General features: G+C 39.6%; 1 protein-coding gene across 2 annotated transcripts in view; it reads right to left on the bottom strand.

Moving 5' to 3' along the window:
• Positions 1-17,051, bottom strand: part of sdk1 (sidekick cell adhesion molecule 1) — a 306,103-nt gene that overhangs the window by 167,513 nt on the left and 121,539 nt on the right. For both annotated transcript variants that reach the window (XM_020704342.2, XM_011477316.3), the window contains exons 2-4: positions 15,789-15,945; positions 13,135-13,241; positions 12,403-12,550 (exon numbers count right to left, since the gene is read on the bottom strand). In XM_020704342.2, coding sequence (XP_020560001.2) covers positions 12,403-12,550; positions 13,135-13,241; positions 15,789-15,945 — 412 coding nt within the window. The remainder of the gene's footprint in view (positions 1-12,402; positions 12,551-13,134; positions 13,242-15,788; positions 15,946-17,051) is intronic.

The following is a 17,051-nucleotide window of genomic DNA, read 5'->3' as shown; positions in this document are numbered from 1 at the left end:
TCAAAAACAATGGGTCCCTCTTGCATCACACCTCTACTTTCATTCCTTTCTCCACAAGTGAACTGGTTTTGCAGACACTGATAACCTTCTTATTGTTTCACATGCTGTCAATACTGTTAAAGAAACAATTAACATAAGCAGAAGTTGTGACAAAGCATTGCAAAGTCAACAAACTGGAACAACTGCAATTACTCCAGACAGGTGTCACCGGAGCTGTCAACGACAACGATGCTGTTTTGTAATTGTGTAAAGCAGAAAACAGAACTGTTCATGAGAGGAAAACGAAATCAAGCTCCTCCAGCAGATCTAATGATTTCAACAGAGTCGACTTGCTGTCACATGACTGCGTTACAAAGGCGTCAGATTATGCAGTAAATAAAGGCACATAAAGGCGTTTTCAGAGAAAAGAAAAACTAGTTATATCAGTCTGTTCTTCAAGAAGATTGCCTCATATGGAAGGGGGGTGCTTTTGGTTTATTGTGGAGGGTATTAAAGTAATCTAACTACTATAGCTGACACTTTGTTATAGCCGATGATTGTTTGCTAAACTAGTCTTTTCGCAAAACAATAAACATGAATGATTAAATATAATGAACCACAAATAGTGCTACTGAAAGGTTCATTAAGGATCAATGAAGTTTTTGTTGTGGACACATTTGGTCAATATGGGGAGAAAACGGACAAGTTTGTCTAGCACGTGTTTCCAAATTGTATGTGTGTGAAAGTGTTTGCAACTGAATCACATTGATGTGTAAAAAGTCACAAGTGGTATCAAAGCTTATGGTGGCTCCAGAGATTAGGCTTCAGACACAATGGATTGAGATGAGCTTAAACTCTTTACTCATTTCCTGTCCCCCCCCCTGTGTCTTATTCTACCACTGTCACTTTAATCCTCCCCTTTGGCTACTGTGAGAAACTGAGTCATTATGAGCTGCAGTGCTGCTGCCGTGGAAGGAAGACCTTTTCAAATGGCCGGATGTATTTTCAGCATCCAAGCCCACACATTCTTTGACTAACTATCCAAATGATGATCTCTTTTCTCTTCTTGATCTTCCTGACTAGCCGGCTAACGTGAATCTGTGCACGCTCTGGCAGAGACACACAACATCTGCTGGCAAAGTTCAGGCACCGAGAAAGTTCCTTCTGTTCAGACCTCTGCTGTGTTCATGTGTGATGGAAGAAGGCAAAATAATGAATCGACCCTTCTACCAAAGTGTTTTTTGACAAATTAAAATGCATAAATATGATGAAATACTTACACTTATGCTGCACACAGAAGCTTAAGCAACGTCGTAGAAAAATGTTCCCTTAAGGCTGTGTTGTGACACTCATTGCTTATGACATCAGGGCACTCCACACCACTCAACTCCCAGCAACAAGATGCTAAAGCATTCACTGTCTGTCTCGCTGCTCTTCTGCATAGATCACTGCTTTTATTTGATCAATCCCAGCTTCACGTGGGCCTGACAGCAGAAAAAGGAGAAGTCTTATCCACCCCTCATCTTGCCTGTCCACTTGAAGCTGCTGGCTATCACAGTCAATTCACGTCCATCTGCCATGGGCCTCAGAGCTAATTAACAGCAGCAGCTCGCTCCTCTCGACCTGGGCTGTGGGTCACAGCTAGATTACATATCAGTGTCTGTGGCATTGAGAAGGCAGCGGTGTGCCAGAGCTCTACTGACTGTTGCAGAACAAGAGAAAGGGAAACATTCTGATATTCAGACCCCATGTGAGACTACGGAAAGATGAGGGGAAAGAAAAGCATTTTTCTGAAGGGAGTAAAGGGAGGGGTGTTGGGTGGAAAATCAGAAAGATGGCAGAGCAGCATGGAGATGGAGAAAGCGGGGGCTCTATTAGATTAGACTAGAGTGTGAGAGAAGTGGCAGCTTGTAAGTTCCTTGCTGGCCAATTTGAGGGCTGGGGAGTTTGGGAACATCCATGGAGGGGCAGGATTGTATGTGAATAAGAGAAGGTAGTGTTTGCACATGTTAGCTATGCAGCATGGTGTTGAGGGCAGGCACATGGCGGTGAATTGAGGGCAGTGGGGGTGGTAGAAAGACAGTGAGATGGGGCTGGGGACTCTCGGAGCCAAGCATATCGGATCAATAAACTTTATAAACGACATCATCAGCTCGGTCACCACGAAGACAGCAAACCGCCAGGCACCATCTGGCCGTGTCTCACCGGACATTGGGATCAGCCAGCGTAACCTCTTGCACAAACACACAGACACATTTGTACACACTTACACACAATCAACTGTGCAAATATTCACTGCATTCGCTCAGTCACGCATGAAGGTGCACAGAAGCACTCAAACCAGGTAGGTGCATTGGAAAATGGTCTGGAGAGACAGTTTATGTCTGTGTGAGTGTCAGCATTTGTATGCATGCACCATTGCAGTCAAGCAGTTTATTCAGGAGCAGAAGTTTGGGGGGGGGGTTATTCATAACAGCATATCCTGTAGCATGATAATAACTGCTAAAAAAGATGGAGCACCAAAAGCATGGCCAAGTGAGGAGACAAGGCGACTTCACGAGGGAGAAAAGGTGGAAGATTCTTGTAGAGACAAGTAAAGATCTGCGAAAAAAAGGTGAAAATGAGTCTTTTCTATTTAGGTTCAAAAATGTGTTATGCACAAAATCTTTGTCACAGCCTGTGTGGTGGGTGTGTATGAAGTGCAAACAAATCAGAATATTTCATTTCACACTACAGAGACGCTTTTCATCTATATCCACAACACTTTAGACATACCGGATCGGTCGAGGCCCGGGTTAACAACGACCGCCACCGATGCTGTTAACCTACAGGGTGTCGGTGGAAATTTGACTACTGTTGGTGGAAGAAAGAGGGGAGGCAGAAGGGTCCGTTGCCAGAGAGAGAAGGGAAAAGGCAGGAACATAGGTTTGAGAATAGGGACTCTTAACGTTGGCACAATGACAGGGAAAGGCAGAGAGCTGGCAGACATGATGGAGAGAAGGAAGGTAGATGTACTGTGTGTGCAGGAGACAAGGTGGAAGGGCAGCAAGGCACGTAGTATTGGAGGAGGATACAAACTATTCTATCATGGTGTTGATAGGAAGAGAAACGGGGTAGGAGTGATTCTGAAGGGGGAGTTTGTAAACAGTGTTCTAGAGGTGAAAAGAGTCTCAGACAGGATGATGAGCCTAAAGTTAGAAATTGAAGGGGTGATGGTGAATGTAGTCAGTGGGTATGCGCCACAGGTTGGCTGTGAGTTAGAAGTGAAGGAGAGATTCTGGAGTGAGTTGGATGAGGTCATAGAGAGTTTTCCCAGAGGAGAGAGAGTTGTTATTGGAGCATGTTGGCATGTTGGTGAGGGCAACAGAGGTGATGAGGAGGTGATGGGCAGGTTTGGTGTGAAGGAAAGGAATCTGGAGGGACAGATGGTGGTGGACTTTGCGAAGAGGATGGAAATGGCTGTAGTCAACACTTACTTCCAGAAGAGAGAGGAACATAGAGTGACATACAGAAGTGGAGGTAGGAGTACTCAGGTGGACTACATCCTATGTAGACGAGGTCATTTGAGAGAGGTTAATGACTGCAAAGTGGTGGTAGGAGAGAGTGTAGCCAGACAGCACCGCATGGTGGTGTGTAAGATGACTCTGGAGGTCAGGAAGAAGAAGATAGGGAAAACAGAAAAGAAGACCAAGTGGTGGAAGCTACAGAATGAAGAAACTTGTGAGGAATTTAGGCAGAAGTTGAGGCAGGTCCTGGGTGGTCAGGATGAACTTCCAGATGACTGGGAAACTACAGCAGAGATTATCAGGGAAACAGGTAGGAAGGTGCTAGGTGTGGCATCTGGAAAGAGGAAAGACGGTAAAGAGACTTGGTGGTGGAATGAGGAAGTACAGGAATGCGTCCAGAGGAAGAGGTTGGCTAAAAGGAAGTGGGATGTAGAAAGGACTGAGGAAGGTAGACAGGAGTACAAGGAAGCGCAGCGTAGAGTGAAGAGAGAGGTGGCAAAGGCCAAACAGAAAGCTTACGATGAGCTTTATGACAGGTTAGACACAAAGGAAGGAGAGAAGGACTTGTACAGGCTAGCCAGACAGAGAGACAGAGATGGGAAGGACGTGCAACAGATAAGGGCGATTAAGGACAGAGATGGAAAGGTGCTAACAACCCAAGAGAGTGTACAGAAAAGATGGAAGGAGTATTTTGAGGAGCTGATGAACGAGGAAAATGACAGGGAAAGAAGGGAGGAAGATGTGGTTGTTGTGGAGCAGGAAGTAGCAGAGATTGGAAAGGATGAGGTTAGGAAGGCTCTGAAAAGGATGAAGAGCGGAAAGGCCGTTGGTCCTGATGACGTACCTGTGGAGGTATGGAAGTGCTTAGGAGAGACAGCAGTGGAATTTCTAACAAGGTTGTTCAATAGGATTTTAGAGAGTGAGAAGATGCCTGAGGAATGGAGGAGAAGCGTTCTGGTCCCGATCTTTAAGAACAAGGGTGACACGCAGAACTGCAGCAACTATAGAGGAATAAAGTTGATGAGCCACACAATGAAGCTGTGGGAAAGAGTAGTGGAAGCCAGGCTTAGGAAGAAGGTGGAGATTTGTGAGCAGCAGTATGGTTTCATGCCCCGTAAGAGCACCACTGATGCCATTTTTGCTTTGAGAATGTTGATGGAAAAGTACAGAGAAGGTCAGAAGGAGCTGCATTGTGTGTTCGTAGATTTAGAGAAGGCGTATGACAGGGTGCCGAGGGAGGAGCTGTGGTACTGTATGAGGTCGTCTGGAGTGGCAGAGAAGTATGTCAGAGTAGTTCAGGACATGTATGAGAGAAGTATGACGGTGGTGAGATGTGCTGTAGGTCAGACAGAGGAGTTCAAGGTGGAGGTGGGACTACACCAAGGATCAGCTTTGAGTCCTTTTTTGTTTGCTATGCTGATGGACAGGCTGACAGACGAGGTAAGACAGGAATCTCCCTGGACAATGATGTTTGCGGATGACATTGTAACTTGCAGTGAGAGTAGAGAGCAGGTGGAGGAACAGCTAGAGAGGTGGAGGTTTGCTCTGGAAAGAAGAGGTATGAAGGTCAGTCGTAGTAAGACAGAATACATGTGTCTGAACGAGAGGGATCAAGGTAGAAGCGTTAGGTTACAGGGGACTGAGGTGAAGAAGGTGCAGGAGTTTAAGTACTTGGGGTCAACAGTTCAGTGTGATGGGGATTGTGGAAAAGAGGTGAAGAGGCGAGTGCAGGCAGGTTGGAGCGGTTGGAGGAAAGTGTCAGGAGTGTTGTGTGACAGAAGAGTGCCAGCAAGACTCAAAGGAAAGGTGTACAAGACAGTGGTGAGACCAGCTCTGCTCTATGGGTTAGAGACGGTAGCAGTGAGACAGAGACAAGAGGCTGAGATGGAGGTAGCGGAGATGAAGATGTTGAGGTTCTCCTTAGGAGTGACCAGGTTAGACAGGATAAGGAACGAGTACATCAGAGGGACGGCTCATGTTGCCTGTGTTAGCGACAAAGTCAGAGAAGCCAGACTGAGATGGTTTGGACATGTTCAGAGGAGGGATAGTGGATATATTGGTAGAACGATGTTGGAGATGGAGCTGCCTGGCCGGAGGGCAAGAGGACGGCCAAAGAGGAGATATATGGATGTCTTAACAGAGGACATGAAGTTGGCTAACGTTAGGGTAGAAGATGTTCATGATAGAGTGAGGTGGAAAAGGATGATTCGCTGTGGCGACCCCTGATGGGAAAAGCCGAAAGAGAAAGAAGACACTACAGAGACGCTTTTAAGTGGTTCATATTGATGCTCAAAAATAAACCATAAAGATTTATTTTTTGCATTTTATTACATAAAAGTTTTATCTTTTTAAATCACAAAAAAAGTGAAAAAAAAGATTTGGTCTCATCCTGGCAGTAGTACTTGCCAAAAAAAACTATTACACTTGGTAATAGTATGAGTGGGAATACTTGTTTCTGTCCCTTTAATCAAATACCGTACTGTATATTCATACAATTTTTGAGAGTAATTACATAGCTATTAAAAAAATGAAACACTTGCTTCATCTTTCCATAGTGGTGTTTCTTCTGTAAATAGCATGAGCGTAAAATCAAAAGAGACATTATCAGATTTTTCCCATCTAGCTCTGTATTTTCACCTCTGTTGCTACAATCATTTCCCTTTTCATTAACGGATTTTGCCTGTTATAGAATAAGTGCATTCTGTTTTTCTACCCCTGGTTCTTTCCACGTACTGCAGGTAGAGACTGCAAATGATTTAATGAAAGGTGAAAGCTTTCTTTTAGTGGGCTCATAAAGTTTAGCAATCCTTCTCACCAAAGAAACATGGAAAACCGTTCATTTAAACAGATTTCTGAAACTTTTAGAATGTAATATTTTCTATTAAATAATTTGGTAGGTTATGAATGTCAGGCATTGCCCTGTATTGACTTTCTCTGGCTGCCTTTTGGGTAAATGCAGGCACAACATCTCTCTGAAGAGTTTATTTTTATTAAAAATGTGAATATTGGCAGTTACTTTCACTGGTCAAGCTGAAGAAACACTCCACCGAGTAGTTATCAGTTGTGTAAAGTACAGCTAACACTTGCTAATTAATGATGTGTATGATGGCATAGAAATCAAAGTTCCCCCAACAGATTTACATCAAAGCCAGTGAGTATCCTCTACAGCAGTGCTCCCCAACCCTGATCCTGTGCATGTTTTCTATGCTATTCTGCTCAAACACACCTTATTCAGCCTGTCATTAGCTTTCGCAAAGATCCTATAATGGCTGCTAATAAAGCCAGGTGTGTTTGAACAGAGAAGCATAGACAATATGCAGGACTGTGCATTGTGCTGCTCTGCAGCAGCACCAGCCTATAAAGAATTCAGCACAGCTGCCACTTCAGAAAATTTCTGCATGATAGTGATCATGATACTGCTATGATGCAGCATGTGGAGGTAAATATAAAAGGATGGGTTGGCTTTATGATGTATGGTTTTGGTGCTACCAGATATAAATTTGTATTGCCAGTTTCCTTTTGTTCACAGTATTTGTTATACTGATAAATAGTTCTATGAGTGTAAATGCATTGCAGAGGTTCCTCGCAATTTACGCAGTTTACTTTTTGCGGCCTCGCTATTTTGTGGATTTTCTAGTACATATGGTACTGTTTTTTACTTATTTTACAGCACATTGTACTGGGTGTAGACCATTGTCAATCAATCTTGTCCATGGCATGTCTATTGTACATAATGTGTTCAGCATGCTATGGTGATCCTTTATTTCATTTTATAATACTGCACTTATTGTGAACTTTGAGACAGTTTAAACACGTGACAAATGTGTGAAAATGGTCATGTCTCTCTGAGGAAGGTGTATTCATTGTGTAGTAAGGGGTTTTACAGCCAAAAAACATCTATAACTTCTGTACAAAAAAAAATACTTTTATTACTGCAGATTTTGTCTATCATAGGTTATTTTTAGAACGCAGCTGCCATGATAAACGAGGGACCACAGTAGATTCAAAATGGAGAGAACCTTTTTATGTTAGTTTTTTAGACTCCATAACTCATCATTACAGTCCACAATTTAGTCTTTTAGTCATTGTTATTAAATTCGTTTTATCAAATCTGTTAGCTGCAAACTCTTAGTTAGTGAAAAACAAAATTATACTGCATGGGTTGTTTCCAAATTCCTTCACTACTCCCTACTGTTTGCACTATACAGTGTGTTCGCCAATTTGTAGGGCTGTCAGAATCGACAATTCCTAAATCCAGTGCCCTTAAATTTTCCCAGAAGTCTCTGCAAACAACTAGTGTGCACCAATGGTCACTAGTTTGGCAAAACAAAGCAATTGTTTAAATATTTTTCATGTGAGGACAAATATGTTTTAATTTCTTCTTTTAAAAAGAAGTTTTGAAGTTTTCATCTTCACAGCACAGTGGATTCAGAAGTAGTCTTTGTAAAATGTTTATATTTATTAGGTTTTTACTTCATGAAATCTGTGACGTCATATTTGCCGTTTGAAAAAAAGGTAGTGAGCTTTTGAAATCCATGCACTAGATAGTCCCGCACTTTATAGTTTTTTTAGTAGTTGGGGAGTAGTAAAGGGAAATTCTGACATTTATTTATTTATTTAAGGAACCCTATTAGTCTTGACCAAAGGTAAGACTACTCTTCCTGGGGTCACACTATGAAGTGGCTCTAAGTGTGATAGTTGCATAAAAAGCTGCTAGCCTTTCCCCACAGTCTTATACACACATGAGCTTGATCAGTGATAGCAATCTCCAGTGAATGTGTGTAGTTGTTTATCCTGTTGGGCTTTGTGTGGTCCTGTAATGATGGGTGACCTATCCTGGAGGAGCCTATCCTTAAAGATGCTAGCAAGACCTAGATGACTCGAAAAGGTCACTTGAATTCTTTAGCTAACCAGTTGGTTTTAGACAGTATCACAAAGATAAAAAGAACTAAGAGAAAATGTGGCTTTCTGTAAGACCTGTTAAGGTCTCTCTACCTTTTAGAAAAGATTTTTGTGGAGAGTGAAGCTAAATGAGATTAATAATATAAATGACATTTATTGAAGAACACAGACCTTCCTCTTTCTCTATAAAACTGGTAGATGGTCTAAATAAAATACCTCCAACATGAGTGTACAGCTTTGGCTTAGTAAAATACCTCCTGTTCACTTTATTGCCACAATGTCACCGACACAGTTTTTCATTAAAGTAGCTCAGTATTTTAATGTGAATAGAAGCACTGGGTATTGAGAACAATAAAACTGTACTGGAAATAAAGAGCTAAGAAGGCTATGAATTACAAATAAAAAATGTACAAATTATTGAATTTTCCAATCACTGATACAGTAGACGTGTGTATATTTATAATGCCATTTCCACCTAAAAATCATATGGCATTTCTTCTAAGTTAAATTGTAGTAGGATTTTAAAGGTATTTGTAGAAGGTGGTTTTATCACTGAGTCATACAGGATGGACAGAAAAAAAAGGCATTCATGATGCATGTGCTGAATAAGTTTGCATGAAGGCCAATGTTCTAATCTAATCTTGAAAAAAGCTAATTTCCTGGAAGAGTTATAGAAAACGTGCTTATTTGAAAGGTTCATATTCTGTTGAAGGCAACTCCAGGATAGGGCACATGGATGTGGGACACGTTTATTTTATGTGACATATTCTAACTTTTAAACATCAATAAAAACTTCATAAATATTACTTGCAATAATATTGCACTTCATACATTTTCTAAGTCCATCAGCTAAGCAAGTTTTCTGAATATTATATTTATTTGTAGGGTCAGGACCAAAAAAATCAAACCACCAAAAATTGATGTCATCAGCTACTAAAAGTGTGTTTTTAAAGCCCTTGGAAATCCCCAAATAAAATTGTTTTTATTAGTGGGAGATGTAAACATGGTATTTAGGACATTAACTTGACTAGAAAAAGCTCTTTATTCAGAACATGGTTAACATATTACCATAACGTTCCCCTGTGGTCGCCACTTCAACAAGCAAATATTTTATTTAAGGCTAAAGAAAGTAACAAGCTACAAAAAGCATTTTTAAGTTTCTATACCAGCCTTTACTTTGTAATAAAATACCAAGGTATAATAGCAGGTGGTGTATTTTTCCCATTATGGATTAGTTTGCCATTGTTTTCTCCCTAAAATAATTGGACATCATGAAACTCTTTTTTACGAAGTACTGCAGCATTTACTTTTACTCTGGCTTAACCCCACAGTAAATAAATAAAAATAAAAAATAAAACAAATTACTGAACTTGGCCCCTTCTAGAACTGATCAATAGGTTATAGGCATAAAAAACTAAGTATGGTTGCATTAAAAAAAAAGTAGTATTTATTTGAATGTACCAGCATAAAAGTCAGGAACCATTTTCTACATAAACCTTCCACCCCGAACTCCAGAACAGCATGTGTGAAATAATCACTTCTTTAGAGATTACTATTTTGCTTCATATATCATATTTTATAGATTACACAGCTGTAACCCATGAATTAAAAACAACAAATGAACTTTTTAGGGTTTATTGCAAATTCTGACAAAAAGGCAAAACATTTTTAACAACTGTGTAATTAAAGAAACTCTGCATAACATTGTGTAGGTAAAAGTTTGGACCCTGGCAATAAAGTGTAAGGGTTTATGCTTTTATTTAAGACTTTTATTGCAGTAATCATAGAGAGTGACCATCTTCTTTCATTGAGCTGCACTAAATCAAGCCTCTATTAATGCAAGCAAAATATGAAAGTGCTACTGTTCTTGCACGTAATTTTCAAAAGTAGATTTAAGCAGAGTAGTGTTGTTAATGAAAGTCAATGATTATTTATATCTAGAGTTAATGTTAGGTTAAGAATTTAACCCTGGTTCTCTAAAACATTTGTTTCTACTCTCTAGCAGCCAGGTTCTCTTATTGGTTTACAAGTCACACCTCACATCCGTCTCCTCAGTCTAAATAAGCACAGCTCTTAGCCCAGTACTTACAAGGAACTGGAGATGCAAATGCATCATTGGCATCTTGCAGCCCCAGACAAACCACAAGCAGAGTAAGTTTCTGCTCTGGTTTTGACCATCCATAGTGAGAGGTAGGTTTAGGCTCCATTGCTAAGGAATGTGCTGAGTAGCTAATACTGTGACTACCTACAGCAGTTTGTGTTTGTGGACGAGCCAGCTACTTTAGCTAATGCAACTCCAACTATAGTTTAGCCACTGAGTGATTAGTTCACTCTGTGAATAGTTAAGCTTGCTTGTTAACACAAGAGCTGTCTGAGAGGATGTTTGTGAGAGTGAAAGAGCTGTTAGAATGAAGAGAAGGTGATGTCTAACTCATACCACCAGACCACTAATAGAGAGAAGACGTCACCTTCTGTCTATCAGTTGGGACTGGCATCAGGTGAAAAAAGCTTTTGTGGACTGCGCACAGGGGCGTCTTCCCACAGTCAGATACGCATCCAAACGTGGAAGAGAAGTCACTTGATATTGAAGTCACTAACAAACTGGACTCTATTTAGTGTGCTTAAAAGTATTGATAACATTCAGAAATAAACAGTTGGCAAAACCCTAAATCATTTGTGCTCACTAAAACTTTGCACATTGTACGGAAAGTCCTTCACAACAGAGCGACTGCTCTCTCTGGAATACTTCCATTATTAATACATCATGTGATTACTGTTCAATATAATGAAACTGACAGGGTATCTGTAGCAAGTAAGAAATAATATGCAAATTGAAGGCATTTCAACAAGAGCCAGACAATGGCATCAAACAAAAGGCAGAGAAATAGAGCAACATCAGACATCTGAGGAGGCCTTATCTCTGCATCTTTCAGACTCCTTAAATTACTAAATAACCTCACAGAACTGATTTGTAGAAAAGTAAGTTTTATCTTTTTTATGATAATGTCCTGACTTAATTAGAATGAAAAGGGTCAGTTATCTAAATAGCTTTTATAGCAGTCGCTTTTAGAAGATTTAAAGGGAGCTTTGTGCTTCTTGAGCACACTAATTAATATGCCATTGTGGTATAAAAAAGTTAAACATTTAAATGTTTTTTAATGTGCTATTTTGTCACACGTACACTTTGTGCTTTTGAATATGCATAAAGTCCCATGAGTGTGTGTAGCTGAGATATGTGTATTTGCATGCTGTAAAATTCCTAAATGTCATCAAATACAGAAACTTGTTTTCCAAATCAAACTCTTTATTAAAATGATTTATAGTTGCACTCAAAAAGGCAACATTGAGACATTTATCTAGAGTTTGGATGCCCATTTGTCCCAGAATGCATTGCATCACAAATCAGGGTCATGGGCAGAAGAGAAAGGTAAATGTTCTAAGTCAGAACTTTTTAAAATCTTTGTTTTATTGATGAATTTGTGATTTAACCATAATTTCATTTAGCCTAGCTTGCTATGTTTGCATTCAACCTCCTTATATATTTTGTGCAATTAACGTAATCACAAGAGATTTGGAAAGATGAGAAAAGCAGCCTTGCAACACTTTAAAAGGTTTATGCCCTACTATTGTTAAGTGTTATATATCAGGACAAAGTTGTTTTTCTCAGCCTTGAAATTCAGTTGGAATTATGCTAATGGTGCAAACAGTCAAAGAGATATGGTATTTTAAAGAGCATGTGTTATTTCATAAAGGGCTAACATAAATAACACCGCCTTACTCTGCTACGGTGAATATATGCTTCCTTAGTCAACATTTTTATTACAACATGACCGACTTTGATCTCAATTTTTACCCTTCATATCAATCCACCTTGAGGGTGAAATGGTGAGAAAGATTTCACAGCATAGAAGCGCATCAGCAGTTTGTATGATGATGTGACCACATCTTCCAATTTTCAAGAGAGTTTATAGTAAAAGTCTGCATTTGCATGGAAGAAATACACAAAGGGACTTACATTCGGTTGTTGGGGATGATTTTGTGTCCATCTTTATACCACGTGATCAGGGGTTGAGGAAAAGAAGCAAGAGGAGGCAGGCTGATGACGGCGGCTCGGCCTTGACTCACAGTGCTTCTCTGCTCCTTACCGGTGAAATTCCCCAAAACTTGAAGAGATGGATGAGTAGGAATCAAAAACACAATAGAAGTATATGATCAATAAAACATATCACTGTTCTAGAAAAACTGCAGTAAAACTGCTGTGTTTATCTGTAAGAGCAGGATTTTTCTTTTGTCAAATTTAAAGGTAAACATAAACATAATTAAGCCTCAAACCGAAAACACATTTCCACAGTCAGAAAATCTTTTTATGTTTGCTTTGCTTCTAAGCTTACTGCAGCCTTTTTGGTGCCACAAGCACAACCAAACAAGATTTGAAGTTAAAACACCAACCTAACAGATAAAAAAATGCTTTCAAAGGAAATGTTCGGATTTTGTTTGGTCCTATGTACCTGTTTGTCCAATTCCAGTCAATAACATGAAAAAGACCCCCCCCCCCCCCCTTTTTTTCTTTCTAGTGATTTTCTTAGCAAACCAGGTTTCCATTTGAGGTTGCAAGGTTGCAGCTTTGCTACCTTGACAAACAAAACACTGTAAAAAGAAAGCGATAAAGGGAAAATATTTTGCAGCCTTTTTAGAGGTCTTGACTTTTTTTTTTTCACTTTGTCTGCGTGTGTTCTTGCGCACTTACAGGCCACATGTACTTCTGTCTTCCTGTGTATTAGTGCTCCCATCCTGTTCCTCACCATACACTGATACAGACCAGCATCATTCCTCTTCAAGGATGGAATAGACAACCTATAGATGGAGATACACAATGAGAAACAAAAAGCAGTGAGTGTCTTTTTCTTGTTCTGCGGAGAGGAGAATAAAAGCTGAAGGGAGCATTCTAAGTGATTTCTGAAGATAATAGGACAGAAGGCAAAGACTGTGGAGGTCTGTTTGTCCATATGTATTATTGACCTTGGTCTGAGAAAATGGATTGGCTCCATAAAAGTTCTCCAATAAAAGAAGAAAAGTGGGAGTGCCTACATATTTGTTGTGTGTGCGATCTTTATGAAAATGTTTCTTATGGAGGCCATGTATTATTTGCCTTAGAAGGATTGTTAATGGGGTTTTAATGCACTGTGCTTCACTAATGGGAGGGCTGGCATTGGATCCAGGTTAGTGTTATGGTTTACAAATACACAAAAGTGCACAAGTACGCACAAACACACAAGATCCACAGTAAAACTGGACATCGCTTTGGGGCTCATTATGAATGCCAGGACAGCCAAGTACTTAACTCCCGGGCTGTTAGCATTCGCTGCCAACATACACAAATCCCAACGCCGGCACAGACAAATATGCACACTTGTACATCAAAGACACACAGACGGCTCTATTTGAATCAAGTATGACACATTACACAGCAGCTCTTATCCAGAAACAGATTTCGATGTTGAGAACTTTCTAACAGTGCATTTATCTCTGGCTGCATTCCAGTCCGTGTCTGAAAGCTGCTTGTGATGCTGCTTCAGTACCGCAGTATTTCAAATGGAAACAGGACGTCTACGCTGCAATGATTGTTTCATCTCTGGACAGAATTTACACGGCAAAAACAGGCCCCTTAGGAATACGTTAAATATTCTTACCTCATTTGCAGATTTTCTTGAAATAAGCAAAAAAATATCTGTCAATGGGCTTGGTAAAAGGTCTTAATAAAAAAATAATTATTGTCAATAAGATGTGTTTTCTCACACTATGATTGAAAACTTTCTTGATAGTATTTTTTTTCTCGTAAATCGGAAAGTAAGACATTTTTTCTTGAAACGAAGTTCTTTTTCAATTTCTTAAGAGTACGTTTTTGCAGTATACGAGAAAAACATTGAAGCAAAAAGTGACAAAAAGCAAATGCTTATCTAGGCCTTAAAATGAATTGAAACTTCAAGAATAGAACATCAATTCTCAGGGACATAAATAATTTATTGAAAATCGGTTGGAATGTGTGAATCATGCAACCTCCAATTCAAAGGAGATATTTGCTAATAAATACACTTGGATCAAACGACACTAGTACATATACCTCAAGTTACTTCATGAGAACAGGGGTGTATGGATGGAGTCACTGAGGCGTCGGGAATTTCCTCTGAATGTTAAAGCATGCAAAGACACAAATGAGATGATCTGTGAAGCTTTAAAGGTTGACTGAAGTTGAATTTTGATAACAAACCATAAGGAACTTAGTCTGAATTAGACAAAGAGTGGCTCAAACTGTAACGTGACATTCCACAAAAGTCAGTAGAAAAATGACCTTATTGAAGTTATTTAGCTGTAAATTAGTTTTAAAAGTTGTCTAACTGGGATGTATCCAGAACTTTAAACACTAACTTATCAAATTGTTTAAGCAAAAACCAGATAAACATCATATTTTGATGTCCACCCAGGAGGGAATTCATCTCATTTAGGCCCTACTTGGTCCAGGGATTACAGCCACAACCATTTCATGTAAATTGCTGGTCACTTATATAGGCTATTATTATAACATTAAGATAAATCAGCCTTATTGGATTGATCTGGACTCTACTGGATTATAATGAACAAAAATGTTTGGAATGATGCCTTTTGTGTAGTGCCTTGAGACGGCCTTAATTATGAACTACTGCTCTAAAAATTAACTAAATTGTAACAGCATTGGAAAGGCCCCAGTGATTGTGCATAATGTCTTGGTATTAAACTTTAAAATTCAACTTTAAAATAGAAAGAATATCCTTTTTTTCATGACTGCAAGTCTGTCTGAAGCAGACTGCACGCTGAGAGCTGTCCATGAGCAAAGAAATGTCTCTTTTCCCCGTACAACATCTGCCTACAAAATTCTGGCTCAAACCCAGTGTGTCTCCATTCCCAAGATTCCCTCTGTTGCTGAATGATGTGAAAAACAATTTTGTTTCACAGCTGCAGTTTTGCCGACAGGCACTGCTTAGCTTTTACCACCAAAACACACAGGGACACAGAAAGAGAGGCAGAGCACGAGAGGTACAGAGTGAAAAAGCAAAGTAATAGCTTAGACATATTGATTGCCTCTACACTACTTTCCCCAGACTATATGCATATTTATTGTGCTAATGTAATTGTATTAATCTCACTTTGGCTCTGTTGTCTAAAAGCTCTGACCTTCTCTAAGCACACTCCATAACAAGCATGTAGAGCTTTTATGCTGCAGTTGTTTGTCTGTGTTACAGGCGTGACCAACCATGTAAAAAAAAAAAAAACCTAGCAGGAGAAGAGGAAGGAAGAAAATAACTTTTCCACAGAGAAATTATGACAAAAATTGGACAGAACAAGAAGCTGGCTGTGCAGGCTGACCTGTTCTGTAAAGTCCAGTCAGTGATGTTGCTGTTGTTAAGGGTCCAGCGGTAGTGCAGAGGCCAGCTTCCTCCAGCTGGGCAGGTCAGCACCAGTCTGTTTCCTTCCAGCACCACCTGCTTCGCCTGCCCAACCCCTTGTAGGTAGGGAGCCACTTCTGCCCGACAAAAAGACAAAAGGAAAAGTATGTCAGTTTGTCATTGGTAGAGAAGATGCACCGTAGTGTCAAAAGTAAAATGAGTAAGAAAGAGTAAAAATATAGGTCAATGATCCATGTTATACAATATACATTATTCAAACAATGTTTTTTTTTTAAATGGTTTAACACATATTTTAAGATGATGGCAGATTATGTTATTATGTTTTACAAATTAGAGAAGATTCAAAAATGATATGAAAATGCAAATGGAAAGGCTTCATGCATTTTTTGAAGTTTTTCATGACGTTAGATTTCAGACAGAGCTTAAATTTGGTTTTCACATCAATTTTTGCAAAGCAAAAAAGTGTTTAAGGGACATTTTTTTCTTCTATTTAAAGGTAATATTAAAACACAAAAATAAACATTCTAATAAAATGTTCCATGTTAGTCCATATTAGAAAGAAAATCATACCAGAATTTCAAATAATGTCAGTAAAACAAGTCCATTCCCTGTGTAAATGTGTTCACCAAAGGGGGAGACAAGAAAGCATTATGTGTGCATACATCTAAAACAACATTTTTATGGGCTCAGGACTTAGAAACATGAGCATGACAATGTGGATCACTGCTTCAACATGTACTATTTCCCAGCACTGATGTGCATCAACGATGCAGAAAAGTAACCCGTCCATCATACTCACTCCCTTGAAAGTCACACTGTAATTTCACTACTTGTTCCGCTTTCCCTGTGTACCTTAAGTCTATCAAACTTCAGAGTGTTTTTTTCTGCTTCTGCATGGGGTCTGAGGTTAAACTTTTGTCAGCACCAATTTTAATTTAAAGAGAAGACAGTGAGAATTTTTTTGAAAAAAATGGCAATTAGGAAGCCTGAAACCGTTAGCGTTGGTGGTGTTCATTAACATTGTGAGGTATGCATTCCCAAAGGTTTTATTGAAGAACTGCACAAGCAGAATCTTGCTGAAGTTACTGGCTTTCCCATGTGAGAAACTCTTAAGTGGCTTAGCTGCAGCTGATTAATAAATTGCAACATCCAATCTTTAAATCCTGGCCCAGATGTTCAGACCTGGCTAACCACACCACAGCATCTGGCTGATGGAACTCTC

This window comes from Oryzias latipes, chromosome 1 (assembly GCF_002234675.1).
Source record: "Oryzias latipes chromosome 1, ASM223467v1".
Taxonomy (NCBI): domain Eukaryota; kingdom Metazoa; phylum Chordata; class Actinopteri; order Beloniformes; family Adrianichthyidae; genus Oryzias; species Oryzias latipes.
This window is presented reverse-complemented; position numbering and strand designations above follow the sequence as displayed.